Source organism: Sander vitreus, chromosome 7, assembly GCF_031162955.1.
Source record: "Sander vitreus isolate 19-12246 chromosome 7, sanVit1, whole genome shotgun sequence".
NCBI lineage: Eukaryota > Metazoa > Chordata > Actinopteri > Perciformes > Percidae > Sander > Sander vitreus.
This window is the reverse complement of record NC_135861.1, coordinates 27,176,062-27,201,651: the sequence shown is the minus strand read 5'-3', so window position 1 is coordinate 27,201,651 and position 25,590 is coordinate 27,176,062. Positions and strand designations below refer to the sequence as shown.

Sequence of the window (25,590 nt, the reverse complement as noted above, 5' to 3'; positions counted from 1 at the left end):
CCAGGAGGATGCAGCTGTGAAAAAATGTGGTGGATTTAGAGAGTATTACTTGCCACCCACTCATATTCAGTCTCCCTGTGTCTTCGCTAAAGTGACAGTCAACACTGTAGGTTCAACACAGGGTTTCAATCTACTTTATACATGTGTGGGTCATCTGGAGCTGTGTCTGCATGCTTGATTTCACTAACTAGAATGTAAGAAAAAAGTGTCACACACCCTGGCTCCATATGCATTTCAATCAGGAGAGACTTCATTTAGGAGTGAAATAAGTTTAATTTACTATGGTGCATAATAGATCGATATGTTAGAGTCGATTAGACTCCATCGCAATGTTAAATGTATAAGGTGTATAGAGACCATGGCAGAGATGAAGTACTTGAGTCGAGTCAGAGTCGACTCTGTCTGACAGTCCGACTCGAGTCGCTATTCTCTGGACTCCTGACCCGACTTGGACTTGCGCATTGATGACTTGGACTTGGACTCGGACTTGAGCATTCATGAAATAGGACTCGGAAGTTGGATGAAGTTTCTGACTACTTTTATGTGTAATAGGCAGTGACGGAGGACTCGAGTCCTGGACTCTGACTCGAGTCCGGCTCAAGTCACTATACTCTGGACTTGTCACTCGACTCAGACTCAAACTCAGGTAATGATGACTCGACTTGGACTCAACTCACACTCTTCTTTGGGCACACTCGTACTCAAACATTGGGGACTCGAGACTTGATTCGGACTTGACAGTTGGTGACTCGGACACCTGGGACTCAAGACTTGACTCGGTCTCGACAGTTGGTGACTCGGACTCGAACACTGGAGACTCGAGCCTTGACTCTGACTCGATAGTTGGTGACTCGGACTTGGACACCTGGGACTCAAGACCTGACTCGGTCTCGACAGTTGGTGACTCGACTACAACAATGGGCCATGGATATACAGGAAGCTTCATTTCTCTATTTATTGTGATGACATTTCGGCCCTTAAGCCTTCTTCAAAACATCATCAGAGTAAACAGAGAAATACATATGGAGCCAGAGTGTGAAACACTTTTTTTCTTACTCTCAAGTCTATTTTTCCAGTAATCAGCACCTCATGACTGCCCTTGGTGTGCGTTACTTTTCTATAGTATATGATTTCACTAACTATACATATTTTTGAATAAGTTCTGTCTCATTATATTCACATCTTCTGCAACCTAAAGCCGTATCGCTGAATTCCAGAGGTATAGTTTTAAGTTTTAAACGTGTGAAATCTCAGTGGGACCTGTGGAATATGTGAAAGTGGCATATGCTATTGTCCATGCGGTAGTTTCCCACAGCCCTGCAGAAAGCAATTATTGCAGTCCAGATAACATTGGCGGGTTGCAGCTTTGTGTGTGTGTGTGTCTGTGTGTATGTGAAAGAGAAAAGAGAGTGAAAACAACAGACACTGATGGTGTAGAGTCCCTGAAGAGGGAAACAAGGGCAAGATTCCATTCTGATCGAGAGTGTAAACAAGAACACAATGTTCCATTTTAGTCCCATTACTGCGGTCAGAGAAAGACCTGAGCGCCCCTTCCTTTGTCTGGCAAATTTTGTTGTGAATGAACGACCATACGCGTCAACAAAGTCTCATTATTTTCTCAACTGCCAAACAAAACGTGAGGTGCGGCAATCAAGGGGGTGAGACAGAGAGGAAATGAAAGCGTGGAAATGAAAGAGAGGGGAATGTTTATCTCTCCAGACTTAACGGGGAGGATATCTCTTTGCATGAGTCATACGCGGCAAGAGCACTTCTTGTTGAACACACACACACACACACACACACACACACACATTCACAGCTCTACCATCAGTGTCTCAGCATGTGGCTGATTCACTGTGCAGCATCAATGCATTCTGCCTTCCCAAGGTGCTTTCATGACCGGGATTTACAAGTCATTACGCAGATGAGCTACCCCTCTCCATTACCATCTAACCGTGGAGGGACAATTCATCTAGGTAGCAGGAAAGGATTCAGCACACAGGTGTGACCTCATATCATTAATTGTTTTTAGATTTAATTTGGTGCAAATTTCCCAAAGTATACTGTAGCCACTCATCCTGAGTTAGCAAGGCTGCTCATTCATCTCTGGGCATGCCATATGAGGCACATTGTCGTTCACATCCATCTTCAGTTTATTTCATCTTTTGATCGCGGGACCATAATGCATTGAGCAGATGCTGATCCCATAATGGCAATGTGGACGATCACAGCAAAGATTGCTACTCATCCTCTCTATCCAATTCTCTTTGAATTCACTGGGAATGTCGATTCACGTTTTTTTTGTTGAGGTTTAGACGTGCTCTCAATTCACCTGCATGTGTTCCACTTCTGGCATAGACAGGTTAGGGACACACCATTTTAGGGCGGCCTGCATGCTAGATGACATGCTGTTTACCAAAGGTTATTATAGTTTTGAATTTTCAATTAGTTTTTATTTTAGTTTTGACCTTTCAATTTCATTTAGTGTGTTTGCTAGTTTTAGTTTAGTTTCAGTTTTTCAGAATTATTTAGTTTTTGTATCATTAGTTTTAGTTTTACAGTAGTTTGTTTTTGTTTGGGCCAGGTATAATGTCTCTGAAGTATGTATCTATATATATATATATATATACATACATGGTTGGAGAACTGTACAAGAATGGCCAGGAGTTTTAAGCTAAATGATTTGCGTTTATATTTCAGTAGTTTTTTTAACCTGGCAATATAGTGTTAGTTTAGTTTTTGTTTTTCTTGATGGTTTTAGTTTTTATTTAGTTTAGTTTTGTTTACGTTTACTATAATAACCCTGCTGTAGTGTCGACCCAGCATATGTTACGTCACACCCAGCTCTCATTGTCAAATTACAGGTTTGCATGACAGGCAAAGAAAAGTATCAAGAGTGAGTACAAGCTGTGTTTTGTGAGGCCAAACATGCATGTACAAACACAGGTGAATACAACGGCAGGAAACATTAGCTGGCAGTCAGACTGTGTGTAGGTAACTGCATGAATAAAAATAGTAGCATTGTGATGGGCAGTATGCCAACAAAAACAGGAAGGAAAAGGAACAGTATTACCTACGCAGAGCAAAGCACACAACTCACAACTTTGTACCTATTTAGAGTTCTTGTTCGTCTAATGTTTTTTTCTCTCCCTTGTGCCAGCCACATCAACCAGAAGACCCAGTTTGAGAATCCAGTACAGGAAGCTAAGAGAAAGTTCAGCGTCGACACGCCCGCTGCAGTACAGCCACCGGCAGCTACGCCCTCAGGTAACTTCACTGACAAGCAAGCCCTCTTGAACCGAAACTGCACGATTGTTATTTACAGTTGTTTGCAAGTGAAGAAAGATTCTGCAGTGGAGTGAGACTATCTTGTCACTCCATTGTCACTCACTTTCCCTGAATGGTATGTAAACAAGTGGCAATGGGGAGAGAGGAGTAGGGAGAAAATGTCAAGTTCAGGAAATGTTGATTTATTTTGAAACTCAAAACCACATTAAGACATGTCAATGTGTTTTAAGAGCAGCAACAATTGAATGCTGGCATAATAAATATGTTAACTCAACATTATAGACATTGGTGTCTGTAGTCAGTTCTGCAATGTTTACATTAAATATCATGGTTTAGATTGAGGGCCAGGAAGTTTTACGCTCGCTGCTCATCAGGGAAATAGACAGGAAGTGAGATCATTTGCTCTAAATTGCATCCTGGAATTTAAGAGAGAGAGGGAGCACAAAGTAACGATGATGAGAGCATATTTTCTGATGTTTGACTCTTGATTTAGGCTACATTTACATTGCTACGTTTTGGTTTTTAAGCAAAGTTTTGAGCCAAAAGCAATCTCTGTGCACACAAGTGTTTTTAGCTCCAGTAGAACTAATCTGCGTTTAAACTAACACGCCCAAACCACGTATCTCATCAACATAATAATAATAATAATAATGTAGACGTTATTAATCCCGCAAGGGAAATTACAATGTTTTCACTCTGTTGTTATTATTATACACATTAAACACTGGCCTGAATTACACATATGCTCTATACATGCACTAATGGAGAGATGTCAAGAGTGAGGGGGCTGCCCATGGAAAGGCGTCTCAAGCAGTTGGGGGTTTGGTGCCTTGCTCAAGAGCACCTTGGCAGTGCCCAGGAGGTGACCTGGCACCTCTCCACCTACCAGTCCACCACCATACTTTGGTCCATATGGGACTTGAACTTCCCAACCCAACTCCCTACTGACTGAGCTACTGTCTACTACTACTGAGTGATATTCAATTTGAATAATGGATCAGCGCTTCACTAGGCGGCGGAATTCATTTTGACAAGTAGATTATGAAATTGGGCGAGCTCTGAGGTCTCTTTGAAAATGCTTTTGGCCCAGCCGTTCGACCGCAGTTCAAAGATCCCTTTTAGAGCGGAGGAAGGGAAGAAGAGTGGAGAGACAGAGAAGGAGGCAGGGAGGTGACTGCAGTTGAGAGTGACTTACGGTCACAAATTGCATTTTTACTGGGTCATCGGTTCATCATTTACCACCTGTGGTGAATGCGAGCGCTCGACTGGTCTAATCGCCCTCCTCTCAGGCAATGTGAAGCTCTGAGAAGCGGAAGCCCCTGTGTTGTTCTAACACGAAAAAGAATTATTATACTCTTCTTTGCACGCACACACAAAGAATGACCACATTAATATTCAAACTAGCCGCTGTATTTCAGACAGCCCTTAGACAGAACTGTCTGCCTCACTCTGTTGCCCGCAGACCCCCTCCTCTCACAGCTGAGCCTCTCTGCAGTCTGTGGATGATATTTCCTCTGTGTGCCACCGCCTCCAGCTTCCACTGCCTTCCAGCCCCCCCCCCGTGCACACTCTTAACCTTCTCACCCCTGGTTAATGACAATTAATGGCTAGTGGACTTGCGCAAGTGTGGGGACGTATATACGGCATCCGAACACTGTTTTGACAAGGCTGGCTCGCTTGACCTCCCAGACAATGCCGCAGAGCACAGGAGAAAAGCGCAGCGCTGTGCTCGGCCATAATTACTGCGCTGACAATCCTGTCTGACATTTTCATATTATCACTTCACCCCGGGAATACACACTGTCCCTTTTGTGGCCCACAGCTTAATCAAGACCATGTAAACATAGCTCCGGTGTATAGGCTCTCTCTCTCTCTCTCTCTCTCTCTCTCTCTCTCTCTCTCTCTCTCTCTCTCTCTCTCTCTCTTTCCTCGTCTGTCAGTGTTGCTTTCGTAAGAAACAGCTCCGACAGTCTCTCGACATAGTGTGTGAACATTGGAAGGCCTGGGCGGTCTGAATCCTGTCAAACATACATATTACACACACACACACATCTTAAATTGGCACGAGGAATTTCATGTGGTTGCACATTTGGCAGGCATGCATACACATTCATTTGCATACATAATCTTGAAAAATATTTCCCCGACACCGCTCCGATGATGGAATGTCATATTCATCGTAATCTGTTTTTCTTCAGAGCAGGTCACGTTCGTCTGGCAATTGCGATGCAGTTATGTAAATCACAATCCCATGGCACATTGGGACTGGTGTGGGAGGCGGGGGGGGGGTTCTATCTGTACCCTCCCTAATGAGATTGATGTCCCACCATCTATCAGTGTGGGAACTGCCAGAGAAGAAGCCCAGCAGCGTGCAGGGACACAGCATTTAACTCACAATCTCATAGGCTCACACCACAGGGAAGGACAGAAATTCCCGAATTTTAGAATGTCCTTCTTTTCTGTCAAGGCTAACTTTATTTCTCTATGTCTGTCTCATCGCTCTTATCTCACTCTCTTTCTCTCTCTCTCTCACACACACACACACACACACACACACACACACACACACACACCATTTGCCCCATTTACACATCCTGCAGGCACCACAAAGGAAATTTGCAATGAAAAGTTTACCTGGAAAATGTCTGGCGTATTTCAGGACTTATTTATCACTGCAGTGAAAGGAATTGCTGATTTGCTGTTGTGAGACTAGTGCAAACATATAGACATTTTGCAACAAACTGGATGTTTATTGGCTTTATTGGCTTTGCTTTCTTTCGGCGGGATTTGTTTGAGTTTGCACTTAAATCACAACGCTCTTACACAGTGTTTGTGTAATTACTAGCAGTGAGTGATGTGCTGTCAGACACGTTGTCACTGTGCGAATGCTGTTATGATGGAGACAGATGGCAATTTGTGAGCAAGCTTGTCAGTTTCCCTTCATACCCCGGGCTCATTTTCACATACACGTACCATAGCACATAGACAGTCACAGCACGTAAGCCGGTGAACTTAAATATATCACACTCTCATCTATAGAATTAATGCCACTGTGACTTCATTTGATATTAAAGATGAATTGTATATCTCACTATTTATTCTAAGACTAGAGCTACGTAATTTGTTCAAGCGGAAGCAACAGAAGCAATTTAGTAATTACAGTAATTAGGCCATTAAATATATTTTTCTGCATTTCCCTGTCCATTAACTCTTGTAAATCTCTCTCCTCTTTTTCCACCGCTATCCCTACAGCAGAGGAGCCCGCTAGGGGAGTGCGGGGCTTCACGCGAGATCCGTCTCAGCTGCAGGGCTCCATCCTGCAGACAGCACTAAGAAAAAGCCCCCAGGGCTTTGGGTTCACCATAATCGGAGGTGACCGACCCGATGAGTTCCTTCAGGTCAAAAACGTCCTTCCGGATGGGCCTGCTGCACATGACAACAAGATCGCCTCAGGTAGTCTTTCTTTCCCCACAGACCTACTGTTTATAAAAGTACACTCCGGTATCTGTATTGCACTTTAGCTCAGCAGTAAGACTCCATCTAGTCTCGCAATGCCAGAACTATCTCCACAGCGCTGTGGAGTAAGGTCTGGCTACACCACACATACATTCTGGGATAGGAGAAATAAAAAAACGCTCTGGTTGTTTGCATTTATTTAAACCAATCACAATCGTCTTGGGCGGCGCTAAGCTCCGGACGCACCGAAGGTGACTCTGCTAAACAGTCTCGGGAAAGAACTTTGTCTTTTGCACCACACAAAAGAAAACTCCACATACAATATTAAATGAAGTTAACTGTACACACAATGCAGTAACGTGAGCTATTTTAATTAGCTGGATACATGGTTAAACCTCATTATCTCTTACCAGTGTATCTCCGTGTGTACTTCGTCCACAGCAATCCCACCAATCAGTCCTAAAACGTCCCAGTTAGAGAGGAAATGCCGTAAACATATTCTTTATAAATCTTTACAATCATTCCCTGAATGAACCAGGCAGGTCTGCCTTGTTGCACGATCCAAATTGTCTTCAAAACTCGCCATTTTCAGCGTGTAGCTTGCTAGCTCGAAGGTTGTTGTTCTTTTCCGAAGCGAACAGAGTTTGAGAACGGCAACACACACAGAACGGAAGGTGAGGGACATCCTGCGTGTGAGCCACATGCCAGATGTCAGGCAATTATCCCGGAAATGTACTTCCGTTGATCCAGACTAGACGCCATCCTACATGTCCGTAATGCAAAGTAATATAAGCAGGAATGACTAGAAGGAAGAGTTACGGAGAGACAAATATGCTTTTTATAACTTGTCTAAACTAAACATAATCCATTGTCCCATTCACATGTATAATGTTTGCATGGCATGTATGCCTATTCACACAGTGACACTTGACTTGGCATCAGCATACGTACTGTACATAATACAGTTTTTATGTACCCCGGGTACACACAAACAAACACATTTAGAGAAAAAACACCAAAGTGGCTCTTTACCGTGAATGTCACATTGCTTGATCAAGCAAAGGCAAACATTCATAGTTTATAGTGTTCAGTGGAGCGGCTCTAAAAATAGGAAACGTCCGTCAATAAAGCACATGTTCAGTTTATGGCTGACACCCAGATTTTTATATGCAGCCATAATTTACTGATTTAATAGGCCTGCAAAGGCTGGTGGGTGACCGAGCCTGCTCATCCGCACAATGTGCTAATGCAGTAGCCTAGTAGTCTGCTTTCTATAAACTCTGCTGTGGAGAATTGACGTGAAACTAGAACAGAGAGAGTCATTATGGCCAATGTTTCATTTCCCTTGAGATGGAAGACAAGTGATTTAGAATGTAATTAATTTCATCGCAAGCGCCGAACTGTAACTTCATGTAACATTCTTCTGCATTTACAGTAAGCGTTTCTGACTACAGGCCTGAGGCATTCATTTATGCCAAGGGTAGAATGTTTTAAGTGTTGGAGACTCTTAATCTTTGACCTACATTGCCAATGTTATTGTGTGGATGGTTAATTATTAGATGAGTCATTAGAGCGATGTGTAGTGGGTTCTGAACAGGCACTACATTGGGATATGGAGCTCATTTGAGTGTGAAACCTTAGCTGTGTTTGCTAAGAAAGCGTATTGATTGTGTAGGTGGGCTGAATCTTTCTCTGGGCTTTCAGCCAGCTAGCTAGTCAGCGATTCAGCCGGCCATCCAGGCCTATATGTCAGCCAGGCCAGGGGTGATGAGAGATTCCCCCCTACAGGGAGATGAAAGGTAGAAGAAGAGAACAGCATGTCAGTGATCTTGTTCTATTTCATACTCTTGCTTGCTCTCTACATCTCTGTTAACATCTTCGAATTTTCGAAAGAGTTGGACAAGCGGAAGGAAAAACAGATACAGATTCTACTTATGCAATCCAGCTCCATTTGTATCATTTCATTTATGGTGATAACTTTGGCAGCGACTAGTGCTGCAACTAATGATTATTTTCACTTCAACAATCTGTCGATTATTTTCTTGATTCATTTATTAGTTGTTTGGTCTATAAAATGTCAATCAGTGTTTCCCAAAGCCCAAGATGACGTCCTCAAATGTCTGGTTCTATTTCATCCTGACCGGCAGAGGCAGTGCTTTAACACTGAATATATTCCGTACTGCGCATGCGCAGGTCGAGTATTTATATATCAACAAAGTCACCTGTGATTTCGGGGTGACCCTGGCCAAGGTATTAACTTCCGGTATCATCCCCGAAACTCATTCCTTTTTCACCTTCTCTCTATGCAGGGCGTCTGCCTTCTGTGTTAGCATTTGCTTTAGTTGAAAACTGTGGACTATTGATTATTACTAAGCTCGCCGCTTGTAGCCTTGCGATTACCGTCGGAGATTTTCGCCCTCCAAAGGCTGCGGCCGAGCTGTCCCTTTTCAGGGAAGGGGGACGGTGTATTCGCCGTTCGGTTTCAGGCGAAGCCCCGGACTCGCGGACGCTCCGGACCCACTCTCAACTTCTACACTCGGTAAGATTGATTTAGTTTGTGTTGACATTGTGTCAGTGAAGGAAGTGTGCTCGCTTCCCTCTCCTGCATACGACTGTTTGTTTCACTGTGGCTGGGCGCTTTCGCTGTGCTGAGTGACGTCAATGACCGTCCTTATCTGATAAACGTGTAACCTCAGTTACTAACGGGAGCGTGTTCGCTCGGTGTTAATAATTACTGACACTGTAATCAACGTATTGTGTCGGTGAAGGGAGTGGCCTCGCTCCCCTCTAGCTGTACCGTTGTACGTCAGCCCGCAGGTAGCGGAGTGCTCTCGCTCAGGCTGACTTGGTGGAGGCGGATATTGACAGCTATTGTGCCCGCTTCCCTCTCACGGCATGTACTGTTTATTGTTTTACTCTGCTAGTTAAAGTTACAGGTTAAATATGGCACTATACGTGTTTTGGCTTACGTGCAGTTTAGTGTCCCAAATTATTTTCCAAAACCTGAGTGTCCCAGATGATGAGGGTCTTATGCTGCGTTCCAGACACCATTTTTAGCCCGTAAGTTACGACTTCAAGTCACGACTCACAACTTGGTAGCGTCCCAGGCAAAGTCACGACAAACCCAAAGAATTTCTAATATGGGAAGAAGTTCCACTCTCTCGTTACTTCCGGCTTCTGAACTGGTTGCAGTTCCACCAGAGTTCCATATAGGGGGCGCTCACAGGCCAGTGCAGAATGAATGGGACTCTATGGAGCTATACCCCTCAAAATCCACTTTTCTCAGGATATCATTTTTTGTCTAGTAATTTGAATGTTGCATTCGAAAGGGGAGGCTAAGAAAATACACACTGCTGGGTGTTAGATTTTTTTAAAGTCGCTTTTTTGTTCTAAAAAGCCTTTTAAAATGTCAGTGACGACACATCGGACGGCCAGAGATACTGCTTTACGGCAAGCTCTTTTTTCTCTCGAGGCATCGACGACACAGCTGACAGGTTAGCCTCTCCCTGTTAATACGCGTGCTAGAAAGAGGTTTGCTAAGGTTTTAAAGACCACGTCGAAATATTCACTCTGACATTCTGGTTCTGCTTCGGATGCTGTCAAGTGAGATCTCTGATCGTAATCAGTCCTTCACTGACCAATCAGCATTCATTAGCAGAATGCTAGCGTGTTATGGGCAACAACGACTCAACCTGTAACAAATCGAAAGGGTATAAGTACTCGTTCATTCAACCTTTTGACCTATAATCCATGTTGAACTTGCAAAAACTACAATCAAATCTGAGATTTCTCAACGACAATCGGGCGAAAGAGACAAATTTAGTCGTCTAGCTCCATAGAGTCCCATTCATTTAGCACTGGACCGCGATCACCCCCAGTGGAACTCTGGTGGAACTGCAACCAAAGTAGGTACAATGGGGCTGAACGGCTTTCCGTAGGCGGGCTTTGACAAACCCTTCTAGCTAGCATTAGCGTTAGCTAGCATTAGCGTTAGCGGCTACCTACAGTTGACGTTAGCTCGCGCTAGCTGATACTAGCGATTTCTAGTCGGCAACATATTTTGGGCTTAATTTAATAAACATAACCTGTAGTAGTACACAACCGTATGTGTATTGTTTTGATTACAATGTGTGGAATTACTTTACGTTCCCTATTTATGTCTATTTCTCACAGTTAATCACCGGCATCTGTACAGCATCAAAAGGGTCGACATTGTTATGTGTGTGACGTCAAAACTGTAACTGGGAGTACAACGATCTGGTACGAGTTCACGAGTAGTAAGTTACGGGTTTGACTGCCGTTCCAGGGGACTTTCACTGGTAGAAGGTTGTGAAAACACGGATTACGGGTTGCCCGGAACGCAGCATTATTTGAGACAGGTTAGGGTCAAGAGAGAATTATACTGGGCGCAGCCCAGCTGGCACGTACTAATGTGACGTCATGAGATCGCCGTGACTATTTATACCCGCGCTGGTGCTCACGACACTAGTTGCATTCTTCTCCTGAACAGCGGTGGCGCTAATGAGCAAAGGCTACAGACGTTGCTCTTTCTACGACCTAGAAGAAGAAGAAAAAAAGTAAACCACCGCAGAACTGGCTGCAGCATTGCTGTCAATGCTTCGATTTGATTTGATGACCTACTTCGTCGGATCAAGCCTTTCATTCACCATAAAATAACTCATCTTAACCCAGTAAGTTTACCAGAGAGACTTGCAGTCAATCTGAGAGTCCTGGCATCCGTTTGTCGGCAAACCCGTTCAGGCCTCCCGTTTCTGCTTTGTTGTGCGCCGCTGAAAAAAGAGCCGTGCGCACCATAAATTGGCGCCACCTCGGATGTGTCCAGTATAATTCTCGCTTTAGGGTAGCACAGGTGGTTTGGCAAGTTCATAATTACGGACATTGTATTGGGAATTTGGGACACTAAACTGCACGTGTGTCCATGTTTTTTGGTTTAGTCATCGCAGTGCTCTCGCTCTGACTGCCTTTGGCCATCAGTCGGTGGCGGAGAATCTCCACCGTTAATGATGGACTATCATAGTTGTAGGTGGTACGGTGGATGCTGCTCCACCCAATCCACCCGCTGCTGAGCTTGTGGCTGAGGAGGATGTGGTTTCCATGGCGGCTTCTGCCACTCTCTTTAATGAGTATGCTGAAGAGGGGCCCTCCAATGCTTCAGGGCCTGGCTCTCGTTCCTCGGCTCATAGCTCATTAGATGGGGCCCATGCCAGCTCCATGGGGTCTATCATTCGCGCGGCGCTGGCTTGCTTGCAGCTGGATGGGAGGCACCCCGAACTGGTGCAGGCTAGTGCTTTCTTCAGGCGCACTCTAGCCCCATCCGCCTTTACTGTTCCTCCCTCTGACGAATATCTCAAGGAGCTACATGTGTGTTGGATGGACACTAAAGCTCTCTCTCCGTCCTGAGGCCGAATGCCAGGTGCCCTCAACCCCAGTGTCGGGTCACACACACATGGGTCTACTCGATTTATTTTCTGGTCCAGAAGAAATTGCCATTCCACATGTTGAGCACCAGTGCGGGCTCTTAGGGCTTATGTGGACGCTACCGCCTGCATACGTCAGTCTGAGCAGCTTTTTGTCTGTTATGGTGGTCGTATGAAAGGCTGTTCTCTGAGGACGAAATGGAACGAAAGTTACGAATGGAACGAAAGTTACGAATGGAACGACGCTTCTATGAATCCTGATGACGGCCGGAGTTCTTGGTCACTAGGAATCTTGCAAACCCGCAAGAAGATTCTGTAGGAATGAGCTCAGGGATGACACCGGAAATTAATACCTTGGCCAGGGTCACCCTGAGGTCACAGGTGACTTTGTTTGTCTACCTGCACAAGCGCGATACGGAATTATCAGTGTTAAGCACGGCCTCTGGCAGTCATCCAGGATTCATAGAATCCATTCGTAACTTTAGTTTTGTCCACAACTCAAAGTTTACTGTCATAGAGGAGTGAAGAAACTAGAAACCACTCACATTTAAGAAGCTGGAATGAGAGAATCTTTCTTTTCTTTTATAAAAAAAATGACTCAAACCAACTACCGATGAATCTTTGCAGCTCTCGCAGCGACGTTAGTGTCTCTTCTATAAAAGTGCCTTTGTGTTAGCTGCACGATATGAGGAAAATGTCTGATTGTGATTATTTTTGACTGATATTGCAATATTTTTAAATATATGAGGAAATTATAATTTTTGAATAATTTTCATTGAAACATATTACATTTAAAATGATTATGGTGTAATTTTTGCGAGGATCTGTACCAAACAAAGATTATTTTCTTTAGTCTGTAGGATACGATTTGTAGGCCGGGACGTCTCTGCAGCACCACAGTACTTCATTCATAATGGTTTGACACACATTGTATTTTGCCTTTAACAAATATTGCGCCCCACCTGCGATTTGGATAAAATTGTGGTTAATTGTGCTTCCCTACTTTGTGTGGTGAGGTTAGTAGAGCTGTAACAAATCTAAATGTTGCTGCAATAATAATGGCAATTAACAATATATTTGTTTTTAATCCAAATTTTTAAATATTTATTAATGTATTACTTTTTTAAACGGATTACAATTTTGAATGAATTCCATGATACATCTTTTGGTTATATCACTCTTATGTGACCCAGATAATGTAGTAACACAGGTAAGCAGCCTATGAAGTAAACAACGCCTGTCATAGAGGAGTGAAGAAACTAGAAACTACTCACATTCAACGGATACAGTTAGAATTTCTGTCATAAAAAACTTCTAACTGTATTTTCCCCCCCCCCCCTTTGTCATTTTTGTTGCTATGAACGTGTATAGGGTCAAGTGCCAACAACTAACAATTGAAATAATATTAAAAAAGATATAGTCCTGGGCGCCCAGATGGCTCAGTTGGTAGAGTAGGCGCCCATATATAGAGGTTTACTCCTCGACGCAGCACTTATGTAATTACAATTTGGCATATCTAAACAAAATCAACAATTACCAGTCATACGCCTTAAGACCTTAGCTAATGTTAGCAATACACCGCGGTTAAACAAATAAACCGCGATTATTTAAAAAAAAATAATTTACAATTAGACAAGTATGTAACAATTGTTACAGGCCTAGATGTCAGTGATCAGTCCCGTTCAAAAAGGCCTGTGTTCTTTCAGGAGACGTGATCGTGAACATCAATGGGGCATGTGTGCTGGGGAAGACTCACGCCGATGTGGTGCAGATGTTCCAGTCCGTCCCCATCAACCAGTACGTAGACCTGGTCCTGTGCCGGGGTTACCCACTGCCCGAGGACTCTAGCAGCAGCGAGGAGGCCTCCGGAGGCCTCTCCACCTCCATGGATACTTCCCCCTCCACATCCACGCCACAGGACCCCCAGTACACTGTCCCAGACGGAGGCACCCTCTCCAGGCAGACCGCTGCAGTACCGCCCATGACCAACGGTGGACGCCACCACCACCACCAACACCAACACCACCTTCCTCAACAACACCACCACCACGTTTCTCACGTCGCCAACCCAGAAGGCCCTGACCCCACTCTGCTACAGCCGGAGCTGGTAAGTGTCCCCCTGGTAAAAGGCCCCGGAGGTTTCGGCTTCGCCATTGCAGATTGCCCCCTGGGCCAAAAGGTGAAGATGATTCTGGACGCCCAGTGGTGCCGCGGCCTGCTGAAGGGCGACGTGATCAAGGAGATCAACAGGCAGAACGTCCAGACACTGAGCCACTCACAGGTGGTGGACATCCTCAAAGACCTGCCCGTGGGCAGCGAGGTCAGCGTGCTGGTGCTCCGGGGAGGTGAGTTGGCAGGAATGAGAGCTTGCTTTGCAGGAAGCAGTGGTGGAATGTAACTAAGTACATTTACTGTACTGTAGAAGTACTGTACTTAAGTACAATTTTGAGAGAAATATTGTACTTTGTGTACCCAGCTGAGGCATTGTAATGAGCTCTGCGAAGCGTTAAAGTATGCCCCCGTTATCTGCCACTGAACTTTATAAGCAACACGGCTCTGTGAAGGATTTAGGTCTGCACTGTAATATGAAACCAAACAGGAAGAGGCTCACGCTGCTGTAATGAAGTGGCGGCAGTGTCTGCATCCTACTGGACACTAGGGCTGCTAAATATTCTACTTTTTACTCCACCACATTCATCTGACAGCTTCAGTTACTAGTTACTTTACAAATGAAGATTTTTGCACACAAAACGCATGTCGTTTATAAAATACGATGTTTTATTATGAATTAAACTACCCAACAATATAACGGCCCACAAGTCCAGCTGAAATGATTCGCTGATTAAACACTTAGTTGATTGACAGAACTGTTTTGGATCGTTTCCAGTTTCTAAAATGTGAGGAATTTGCTGCATTGAGTAGTTTTCCTGATGACACTTAGTACTTAGTTCAGACTGCAGGCAAAAGTGACCTAAATCAGATTTCTTTGCTCATATCAGATTTTTTTTCACAACGGTGGTAACAGCCCAAATAACACGGCATCCGATCTTTTCCATTTCTGATTTGGGCCACTTTACTTTGACTTAATTGTTTTAAAGGGGTGATAGAATGATTATATAGGGTATTTTACACTGTTCCTTAAGGTCTCCTAACAGGGTATGTAACATTGGTTGGGCTGAAAATTGCTCGAATGCTATTGTATTAGGCCCTTAACTACCCTGTGAATATGGCTCTATTTGGAACAAGAGCTTTTCTTCCAAATATGGTATGCTCATGAATATTTAGATGAGCTGTGCCCTGGTTGGTTTGAGCGAACCAGATACAAACATATTGGAGACGAGACAGCAGGTCTCATATTTCAGACAAAGTTATACATTGTTTGTCGGGCTATTTCATTATTAAATTCCCTTCTGAGACTTTTTTAAGCGAGAAATCAACTATATAAAGCTCAAATATGGGCCGTTTTACAAAAATTGATGAGTAATTGCAAACTTGGTAAGACTTGTCGGACTTTAGCTAGGAACTCCACACAGTCTGACGAGAAAGCGGAAACCTCCATACCCAGTTAAAGTCACCGTTTCTCAGTTACTGGACTAGCTGCAAGCTAGGCTATGTGTCCCATTTAATCCTATGGGAAAAGATCGTTGCTACACTTTCGGCATAACTTTCGTATATTTACAGTTTGAATTTCGTCACACCACTTACATAACATGTACCCCAAGGTCTTATAAAGCTAACAATGGTGTCCGATTTGAATTTAATGAATTTTTGTGAACATTAGGGGTTTCGTTAGCTGCGACTGTCCCTCCAATCCTATGTTTACAGATCGCGGCTAGTTAGCTTCACTTTCGGCATAATTAAAGTATATTTACAGTTTGAATTTCGTCACGCCACTTATATAGCATCCACCCCAAGGTCTTATAAAGCTAACAATGGTGTCCGATTTCAATTTAATGCATTTTTGTGAACCTTAGGGATTTCGTTAGCTGCTACTGTCCCTTCAATCCTATGAATCGCGGCTAACTGCAGGCCCTGGAGCTCCATCAGGGCCTCGGCATTTTGTAGTCCAGTAACCCAGAACCGGTGACTTTGCGCGGGCTTCCCTTCGTGACGGAGATCCAGCTAGCTCACAGCGAGCCGGAGTCTATGAAGTAGGACACGCCGGGCGGCGAGGCAGCACCGGCCGCTGTCACGTAGCCTGCTGAGCTCCTGCTGAACTGCGACACACAGTCGGACAGGATTTGCAATTAGCCATCAATTTTCGTAAAACGGCCCATATCTGACCTCTACATAGTTGCTTTCTCGCATAAAAAAAGTCTCAAGTGAATTTAGTAATTCAATAGCGGACATCTGGAGATCTGCGTGACCTAGCTAGATTCAGAAGACTAAGCGGACCTCAGGTCAGTGCTGTAGCCTATGCAAATGTTGGGGCTTGACAAAGACTAGGAGTTGGGATGCTTACGTCAGCTTCTAGCTTTGTTGAGATTCGCCCGTTTTCAGCAGCAGTTTCAAAATGTGAGATTTGCAGAGGATAGGGGTATCAGTGGGATTTTGAGCTTCTATGTATGTCCTATTTACCCACCAAACTGTCGTTATTCAACTATGACAAGGTAAAATCGGTTTTGCATTCCATCACCCCTTTAACAGACATTGTGGTATTAGTACTTTTACTTAAGTAAAGGATCTGAATACTTCTTCCACCGGCCCCAGGTAAGCCTGCAACATTGAACTAATCCTTAGAAGTATGTCGCATCTGGCTGGGTTACAGTGCTGATGCTGTGACATCTCTGTCGTTAAATCGCTGCTGTCTATATTAATCTACTCGGGTTACTGCTCAGACAACAAACAGGTGTTAGTGACCGGAGATAGTCTACAGCTTTGGCCCCACGCTTCTAAAATCCTTTTAATCCCCGCACAGCTTTGTGTCGCCTGTAGTCTGTCTCTCTCTCTTACTTTCCCTTTACCCAAAACAAAGTGAAACAACAGAGGTGAGAAGCCCACCTGCTTGCTTTGGAAGTTCATTTCTTAAGAAAGAAAGCAACAATGACTACATTTACATGCACATCATAATATGGGTTTTCGCCCTTATTCCGAAAAAGACGATATTCCGTCTAAACTGTTTACATGGCTAATGAAAGTGAATATTCCACTAATATTCCTGTTTACATGCAGCCGTGCAGTATAGGATGTTTTTTTCCAAGTTTTCCACCAGTGGTGGTCTTGTTGGACGGTGCGAACACAGCCTCCCTCTTTCATTCCTTCAAGCAGCTTCTTGAAAAAGGTCGGCGTAGCGATGTTTGCTCATATTCAAAAACCTGTTGATATCTAAGTCTTTGATCACGTTTGAAAGTAGCCGTGTTTCTCCTTCCGACCAGAGATGTGGTCTTTACTTTCCGGGATGCATCTCTGCCGCAGCCCCGCAAACTGTTGGAAAGAAAGAATGCCTCTACAACCCGAACAATACCGGAATATCCCACGTCTTAATCCAAAAATACTATATTAAAAAAAAAATGCTGAATGCTGAATGTTCAAACAGAATATGCTGTTTACATGACCCTTATCACATTCGGAATATTGTCATATTCGGAATAATAGTGGACTATTACTACTAGTGTGCATGTAAAGGTACTTACTGTTATACCAGTGTTACTGTAGTTGAGATTTAGTGTAACACGTATCGTGTTTTAATTTATAAATAACTGCGTGGACTGTGGTTTTCTGGAGCTATTGCTTGGACACACAGATTCGTCTGATGTAAAATAAAGCTCTAAAATTTCACGCTCTGGTCCACACCAACTCTGCATCATCCACTATGCACCTTCCCAAACACGGAGGAAGCTATGCTTAGTCACATGGTGAGCGGGAAGGCACAAGAGAGATGGCAGTTTCAGTGATTCACTTGCTGCTGCTGAGAGAGAAGGAAGGAGGGGAGGGATAGAGCATGGTGGGTAATCATTGCCCTTTTTCTTACTTGAGGCTTTCACTGAGTTGAAGGGCTTGTTCCTTTTTTTTTGCCTTTTTACTGCAGTGCAGTAGCCTAGATTCTGGAGATCAGTGTTGCACCCACATATCAGTTGTACTCAGCTGGGCTCTGCTCCGAGCTCCAGGGGCTTGTCGTGTGTGCGTGCGCGTGATTTGTGCCAGCCGTACATAGATTTTTTTTTTTTTTTATGGTGCATATGCAGGGTGTGTGTTGGTGCTTAAAAAAAAAAGGGGCAGAAGATCACAGCTTTCCTGGATTAAAAAGAGTATCGCTTCAGGGTTTCCCTCAAGTCACCCATAAACCAGGATTAGGTTAGGCTTTGGTCCCAGCCTGGGGGCTAGAACTCCCTTCCGATGACAGAAGCACAGAGAAATGAAACCGGAAATGATTTGGCCCTGATCCCTGTTCTGCTTTTAAAATCTGGAAATGAGGCACAGTACCCTTCCCCGTTGGATATGTACTGCACTCGGTGCATTATTTGCAAAATGAATCCGACTTATTACACAGTCATTTCTCCTACTCCAGTGAACATTCATTAAAACATTTAATTTTGTGTGGTTATGAAAAGCTTCAGACAGGGAGATTATGTACAGTGTTCTGGTAGTGTAGTGAACAGCTGGCAGGTTTAAGCCTAAGAAGTGCATGTTTCCCATGGCCTAGGGTCACCTCTGTGTCTCCCACCCTGCGGTTACATGAAAACCAGTTTTGCTACTGGACCATACTGTCCCCTACTGGTTGAAATACACTTTGACTCACTGACAGACAGGAAAGGAAAGAGGGAGGTATTAAAAAAAAAAAAAAAAAAAAAAAAAAGTTACAAAACCTACAGGCAATATTAATAAAAGAAATACGTTCTTAGTAAGAATCTGTATAAGAAGTAGGAGAGGATGTGCTGTGATGCTCGGCCACTGAAAGCTAACGGGTCAGTGTAGAAAGATACAAAGTACAACTCATCCTTTTAAGCATTTTTAAGATGTGTATGAATACGTGTTTGTTGTCGTTTTCTTAATTGAATTCAATCCAGAATTTAACATCCCCGTCTCCCTCTCTGCTTACAGGTCAGACGTCTCCTGTGAAATCCCTAAAACCAGTAAGTGGGAGCAAATCTTTGACGTTTCTTCCGTTTTGTAGGATGAAACAGAGTGTGTATATAGAGTAATATTTACTGACGATGAAACTGCCGCTGAATTATTCAACAGAAAATGTTGAAACTTGTTTTCTCGCAAGCATCTCTCTCTCTCTCTCTCTCTCTCTCTCTCTCTCTGTCTCTCTCTCTGTGTATGTGGAAACTGTTGTCAGCTACATTATTCAGGGAGCCCACGTTAGCCAGGCTGTTATTTCTGGAGCTGCATGTGGGTAAATATGCTGGCTCCTGGCAAACAGCAACTTAACATCTCCCTGTGTATGGGTGTTTAAGATGATCTGCCATGTTCAACAGCTTGTTCCTGTGCTGCTGCTCCTCCATGCTGCACTCCTAAAATAGAGAGGAGCTGAGGCAGCAACAGGCTTACTCATGCCCTTTTATTGGTTTAACACAGAATCTCTATTTTTAAAAATTAAGACTTGTGTAGCAGTTTAGGATTGTCATGCTTGTGGGTAAGCCCACCTCAAATCAATTCCCCCTGCCTTAGCTACATTTAGAATATATCATACTATGTATTCATACATAAGGTATGCTATAGGGAGAGGTATACACATACAGTGCTCTTAAAAGTAATTTTTTTTTTGCCTTACAATATGATGAAGTATCGACCTGAAGTCATAGTTTACCTCTCTGTTCATCACTACATTAGGGCTGCTCGATGATGGAAACATTTTATAATCACATTTCTTTTAGTCAATATTGAAATCACGATTATTTAACATGATTACTCTTTGACTTTTGGAAAGATGTTGCATTTAGTGAACTTAAAAAAAACCCCAGTGAAACGGAACACCTTGAACTGTTTCACTTAATACTTTTTCCATTTGAACCTTTTGAATTCCCCTTCAGAACGCAAGAAAAAATAAAGAGTTTACTTGCAAAACTGTGACGTGCAAAATAAAATTAGTTTTTCTCGATTGCTTTTCGCGATCGTTAGGAGCCGAAATTGCGATCAAAATTGGATTAAATGCGCAGCCCTGCACTCAGAGCTGGAACGTAACTAATTACACGTACTCGCATTACTGTAATTGAGTAGTTTTTTTTTGTGTACTTTTACTTTACAGTAACACAATAACAACAGTAACACACTAACAGTAACAAACTAAAATCGGAAGCGCGATATGGCTTTGTGCCCTTATCAAATCGCAAAAGACTTTGATTTAATAAAATAAGTATGAATAAGATAAGTAGAAATATAAAAAACGTACATTCTCACACATCTACAATGTGAGGCCGGTGCGTCGGAGGGGGATAAGCCAGATCAAAAGTTGCAATCTCCAGGCAAAATTTGGCCTGAAGATGGTCTAAGTACCAAAACGTTACCTACTATTAAACTGTATGTGTTTTTGTTACACACTGTCTGTATGTTAGACAGTGTGCGGGAGTTTCTTTGCAACTTGTACTTAAGTAAAAATTCATCAAAGTAATAGTACTTTTGCTCGAGTGGAATATTTTTGTACTCTTTCCACCTCTACCTACGCTACATCCCAGCTCTTGTTTCTGTGTTGCAGTGCACAGCTCCCATGTCCCAGGCCGTATCCCAGCCTGCTCCTCAACAGGCGCCCCATCCAGCGACCCATGCATCGCCCCAGCCCATCGGCCAGCCGCAGCGACAGGAGATGGTTAACAGCACAGAGGCCCTCGGTCAGGCCGAGGTGGCCCCCAACCCGCTGCCTTTCTCTGGCAACATCCTGCGCTCGTCTTCACCCAAACCGGACGCGTCGGAACTCTACCTCAAGTCCAGAGCCTTGTTGGACAGCAAGCGTAAGTGTACACGGTAGAATGCATTAAGTGTTGAGTTTCCAGCCCCAATGGCTCAGGACTCCACCTGCCACCGTTCAACAGGATTTTGGATGCACAGGCTAGTGTGTGGTGAGACTTGCAACTCATTTTTTTTTTTTTTTTTAGCATACCCAAACGGAATCTGCAGATTTTCAGCAGTGATGCAGAATGAAAATTTGCAGTATTTAGCGCACCTTTTTTCTGCTCGGGGTGGAGAGAGAGAGAGAGAGAGAGAGAGAGAGAGAATATAATATAATCTTTTAGCTATTGGAATCAAATATTTCTTTTCTTTTTCTAACTCGCTGGCCTTTACCACTGTATTATACAATACGCACATAACACACAAACAGCAGAAGTCATGTGTCTTGTCTTCATGGCAAATCAATCAGTCAATCAATCAAAATTGATTTCTATAGCACATTTCATACAAATCAATGTAACACAATGTGCTTTGTACAAAAGTGACACTGAATTCTCTGCAATTATACGGAGAGCCAGTGCATGCACAGATCTATACTTAAGATATACAGAACACACACACACACACACACACACACACCAAAGCAAAACATAGAACAGCAACAAACGATCATAGTCATAGGCGTTTTTAACCTGTTTTTAAAAGTGTTCAGTCAAATAAAAAGCCATTCCCTACTCTCCTCCTGTCTCTGCAGCTCCTAATACCAAGGATCTGGACGTGTTCATCAAACGGAACCAGGAGTCAGGCTTTGGCTTCAGAGTCCTCGGAGGCGAGGGCCCGGATCAGCCGGTAGGTAGCAGCCCAGCCCGCTCCGGCTGTTTTACATCCAAGCTTGGCGTGCCGCTAGAATCCCAAAACCCTCAGGTACTAGAGAACGGCAGTCACACGCCAAGCAAATCAGTGCTTGAGCTGCATTTAGTGAAATAGCTGGACTTTCTGCTATTGCTGTAGGGAAATTGGGAAATGTATTGTCAACAAAAAACAGCAAACTACTCTATTTTGCACGAAGGAAACAAGGCATGGAATGCTCAAAGCAACAGAGGATTTCACCTGATTTATTCACCGTAATGCCAGTCAATCCTCGTGCTCACTCTGGCTCAGGTCAGCGAGTTAAGCCGTTTTCTCTCATATCTTCCTGCCTCCACAGGTGTACATCGGCGCCATCGTGCCACTCGGCGCGGCTGAGAAGGACGGGCGCCTGCGGGCGGGGGACGAGCTGCTGTGTATAGACGGCGTGCCAGTCAAGGGCAAATCCCACAAACAAGTGCTGGAGCTGATGACCAACGCCGCCCGAAACGGCCAAGTCATGCTCACAGTCCGCAGGAAAATGACACACACAGGTGGGTCTGCTTGGGAACAGTCGGCCTCTGCGTTTTCTCCGAGAGCACTCGGAAGCTTTCCAGCCCGTTTTTTTTTTTTTTCTTCTTTTTTTACCCCTTTTTTTGTTTAGATCTGTGTGCTGGAGGACGACCTCTGAGCAAAAGCTTTGATCTGGGATTTGTTTCACTAATCCTTTTTTAAAAATTTGTTCCGGATGACTTTCCTCGCAGATAAAGCTAAATAAATAAAGTTCAGTCGAAACTTACTTTTAGGCTATTATTCTATGCATTCCTGAAAGGAAAACTAAAAGTTTTGAAAGAGGATTCTTTATTTGCTTCAAATGACAGGAAAGGAAACGGAAAAACTGTCATCCACCAAAATAGGAAAAAAAAAAAAAACGAAATCAGCAGAAGTGGCTGTGCTCTGTTTATCCGTGTGAAGGGCAGTGGAGATAAGATCAGCTGGTAGGGTCGATTTACATCTCAAAGAGAATATGCTGAGTTTTATTTTTTAACGGCACAAACCCCTACTGCATTCAGGCTTGTTTACCCCCACAGATAACCGCTCCATGAATAGTAGCAGCACTTTTTGAAATGACTTTATATTTGATGAATTGCAGCAACAGCTTTGATCACGTTTGCAGAAAGGAAGCATCGATCATGCTAGGGTTTATGCTTTCAAAGCAGCGGTTTAGAAAAAGATTCCCTAATGCCGGCTGACAAAACGGGGGACTCAGCGAAAACAAACGTACAATGAAGAGAGATTGAGGTAGATCGGCGTGTCTTTTGAACAACAAATTGTGAAAGGGCTTTCATCTCGAGTGTGGAGTCAGACAGTCCTGTATTTCATGTGTGCAATAAAGACAGCATCTTCAATAGAGCCGCTGTGCTTTGGACTATTTTTAGAAGGATCTGAAGAATGACAAATCGGGAACATTTTGACAAATAATTGTTCATGGATTCAAATGTATCCGAATGGCCCTTGCTTAAAATACATTAACATTTGACTTGTCCTCTTTGTGAAAGTTGTGATTTGTAATTTTGTTTTGCCATCTAAGCTGACAGTGTCCTTTTTCAAAAACAATGGATAGAAGGAGGGGGACGATTTTTAGAAATGGATTCTTTTTCCCCAGAGTCGATATTCTTTATTATTATTTTTAATAATGATTGACCTAAATATTTTGTGTTTTATAAAGTACCGGCAACTAAATCATATCTGTTTCCAGCAAAACAGAGAGAAAGCAGAAAATGTGCTTCTTTAAAAATAAAACTTAAAAATAAATAAATGTCAGACTGACTGTGATGTGATGTCATTCTTCTTAGAAAACAGTTAGTTGTTAGAAATGTCTCATGATGTATTGTCTCTAGAAGTGTATTATTCAACTTTTTTTTTCGTTAAAGAAGGGAGAGAGAATCCCAACACTCAATACTATCGGATCCCAATACTTCTACTACTAATACTAGAATCGCAATAAATGAAAATCGCAATACAAAACAAATCTGCACCCATGTATCGTGAAAGAATCAAATCGGGACTAAAGCATATCGTCACAGCCCTAACAGACATACAGTATCATTAGCAGAATGATAGGATTTTGTAACCAGCGGTGGAAGAAATACTCAGATCCTTTACTTAAGTAAAAGTACTAATATCACACTGTTAAAATACTCTGTTACTCTGTTGATAGTAAAAGTCCTGCATTGAAAATGTACTACATGTGTTTTGTGTGCAAAAATCTTAATCTGTAAAGTAACTAAAGCTGTCAGATGAATGTAGTGGTGTAAAAAGTACAATATTTCTCTCTGAAATGTAGCGGAGTAGAAAGTAGCATGAAAAGACTCAAGTAAAGTACAAGTACCTCAACATTTGTACTTAAGTACAGTACTTGAGTAAATGTACTTAGTTTCATTCCACTGCTGTTAGTAACCATGTGAGAGCATGCAGGACTGAACATTTCTGTTGATTGTCATTTTGTCAGGTGATTGCGAAGAGGAGGAGAGCAGTCAGCAGCCCCAGCACGTAGCCTCTGCCCTGGTCAACAGCTCTCCCAAGATGCCTCGGGGCGAGGTTCCCAACGTCGTCCAGCCCGCCCGGCCCGAGTGCTTTGACGTCACCCTGCAGCGCAAAGACAACGAGGGCTTTGGCTTTGTCATCCTCACGTCAAAGAACAAGCCCCCACTTGGAGGTCAGAAATAAAGAAAAACACATCTTACATACAACTTAAAAAAATAAATAAATAAATAAAAAAAAAATCACGTCATATCAAATGCATATAAATCAAGGGTATCAAACTAAACTTCCCTAAGGGCCGCACTGGAAAATGAGAATCCCATCAAGAGCCAGACGTGTAGTTAATTGACGTGCTTTTATTTTTGAAAAAAGTCAAATGTCTTTGACTGTATTATTGCACGTCTTATAAAGTCCTCTCACTTACAGTTTGTCGACATAAAGCCCTAAAAAAGTTCTTTGGCCATCGTAGAAAAAAAACACCCAAAAAGTGGAAAGAAACTTGGAAGAAAGAGCCAAAAGCGTTGGCAGAAGTGACAAAAACTTCAAAAAAGGCGACAAAAACGTCAGAAAAGGTGACAAAAAACCAGGTGGGCCAAAATATATTGTGAACCTAAATACATATGCGGGCTGGATCAAAATCTGCAAGGGGCTGGATTTGGCCCGTGGGCCTTGAGTTTGATACTGGATATAAAGCATGAGGTAATTTTAACAGTGGTCTGGAGTATATTTGAGAAGTGGGAATATAAGGACTAGGGCTGCACGATATGAGGAAAATATGCAACATGCTAAAATGTGTTGAATATCGTGATAACGATATTATTTGCGATAAATAAACAGATATTAAAGTAAATTCAGTTCTGCATTTCTGCAGATTTCAGTATTCTGCTAAAATATAACAAATTGCTTGATGAATTTAAAACAAACGAAATCATTTCCAACATTCTTTTATTGAATAAATTGAACATTCAACTGAAAAGGCACCACAAAAAACAAGTATGTCGGTTACATTTTAAAGTGCAGTTTGCTGCTAATATTTTCTTTCAACCAACACAAAAAAATCTGAGTGTCTTTAGCGATATGTCGCAGCCTTTCACTATGAGTTCATTTTGTTTTCGTTTTATGTTATTTTAAGTGAGATTTCATTTTTGTCTCAAATCGTAGGCATCTCTCCTTGATCTAGCTGCCTGCC

At 43.0% G+C, this 25,590-nt stretch overlaps 1 protein-coding gene across 3 annotated transcripts in view; it reads left to right on the top strand.

Moving 5' to 3' along the window:
- The window catches only part of magi3a (membrane associated guanylate kinase, WW and PDZ domain containing 3a), a 183,422-nt gene that overhangs the window by 139,536 nt on the left and 18,296 nt on the right, over positions 1-25,590 (top strand). For 2 of the 3 annotated variants that reach the window (XM_078255738.1, XM_078255740.1), the window contains exons 8-15: positions 3,161-3,267; positions 6,541-6,741; positions 13,889-14,527; positions 19,224-19,255; positions 20,821-21,073; positions 21,766-21,860; positions 22,219-22,411; positions 24,370-24,576. In XM_078255738.1, the coding sequence (XP_078111864.1) occupies positions 3,161-3,267; positions 6,541-6,741; positions 13,889-14,527; positions 19,224-19,255; positions 20,821-21,073; positions 21,766-21,860; positions 22,219-22,411; positions 24,370-24,576 (1,727 nt within the window). The remainder of the gene's footprint in view (positions 1-3,160; positions 3,268-6,540; positions 6,742-13,888; positions 14,528-19,223; positions 19,256-20,820; positions 21,074-21,765; positions 21,861-22,218; positions 22,412-24,369; positions 24,577-25,590) is intronic. The other variant, XM_078255739.1, reaches the window with a different exon arrangement.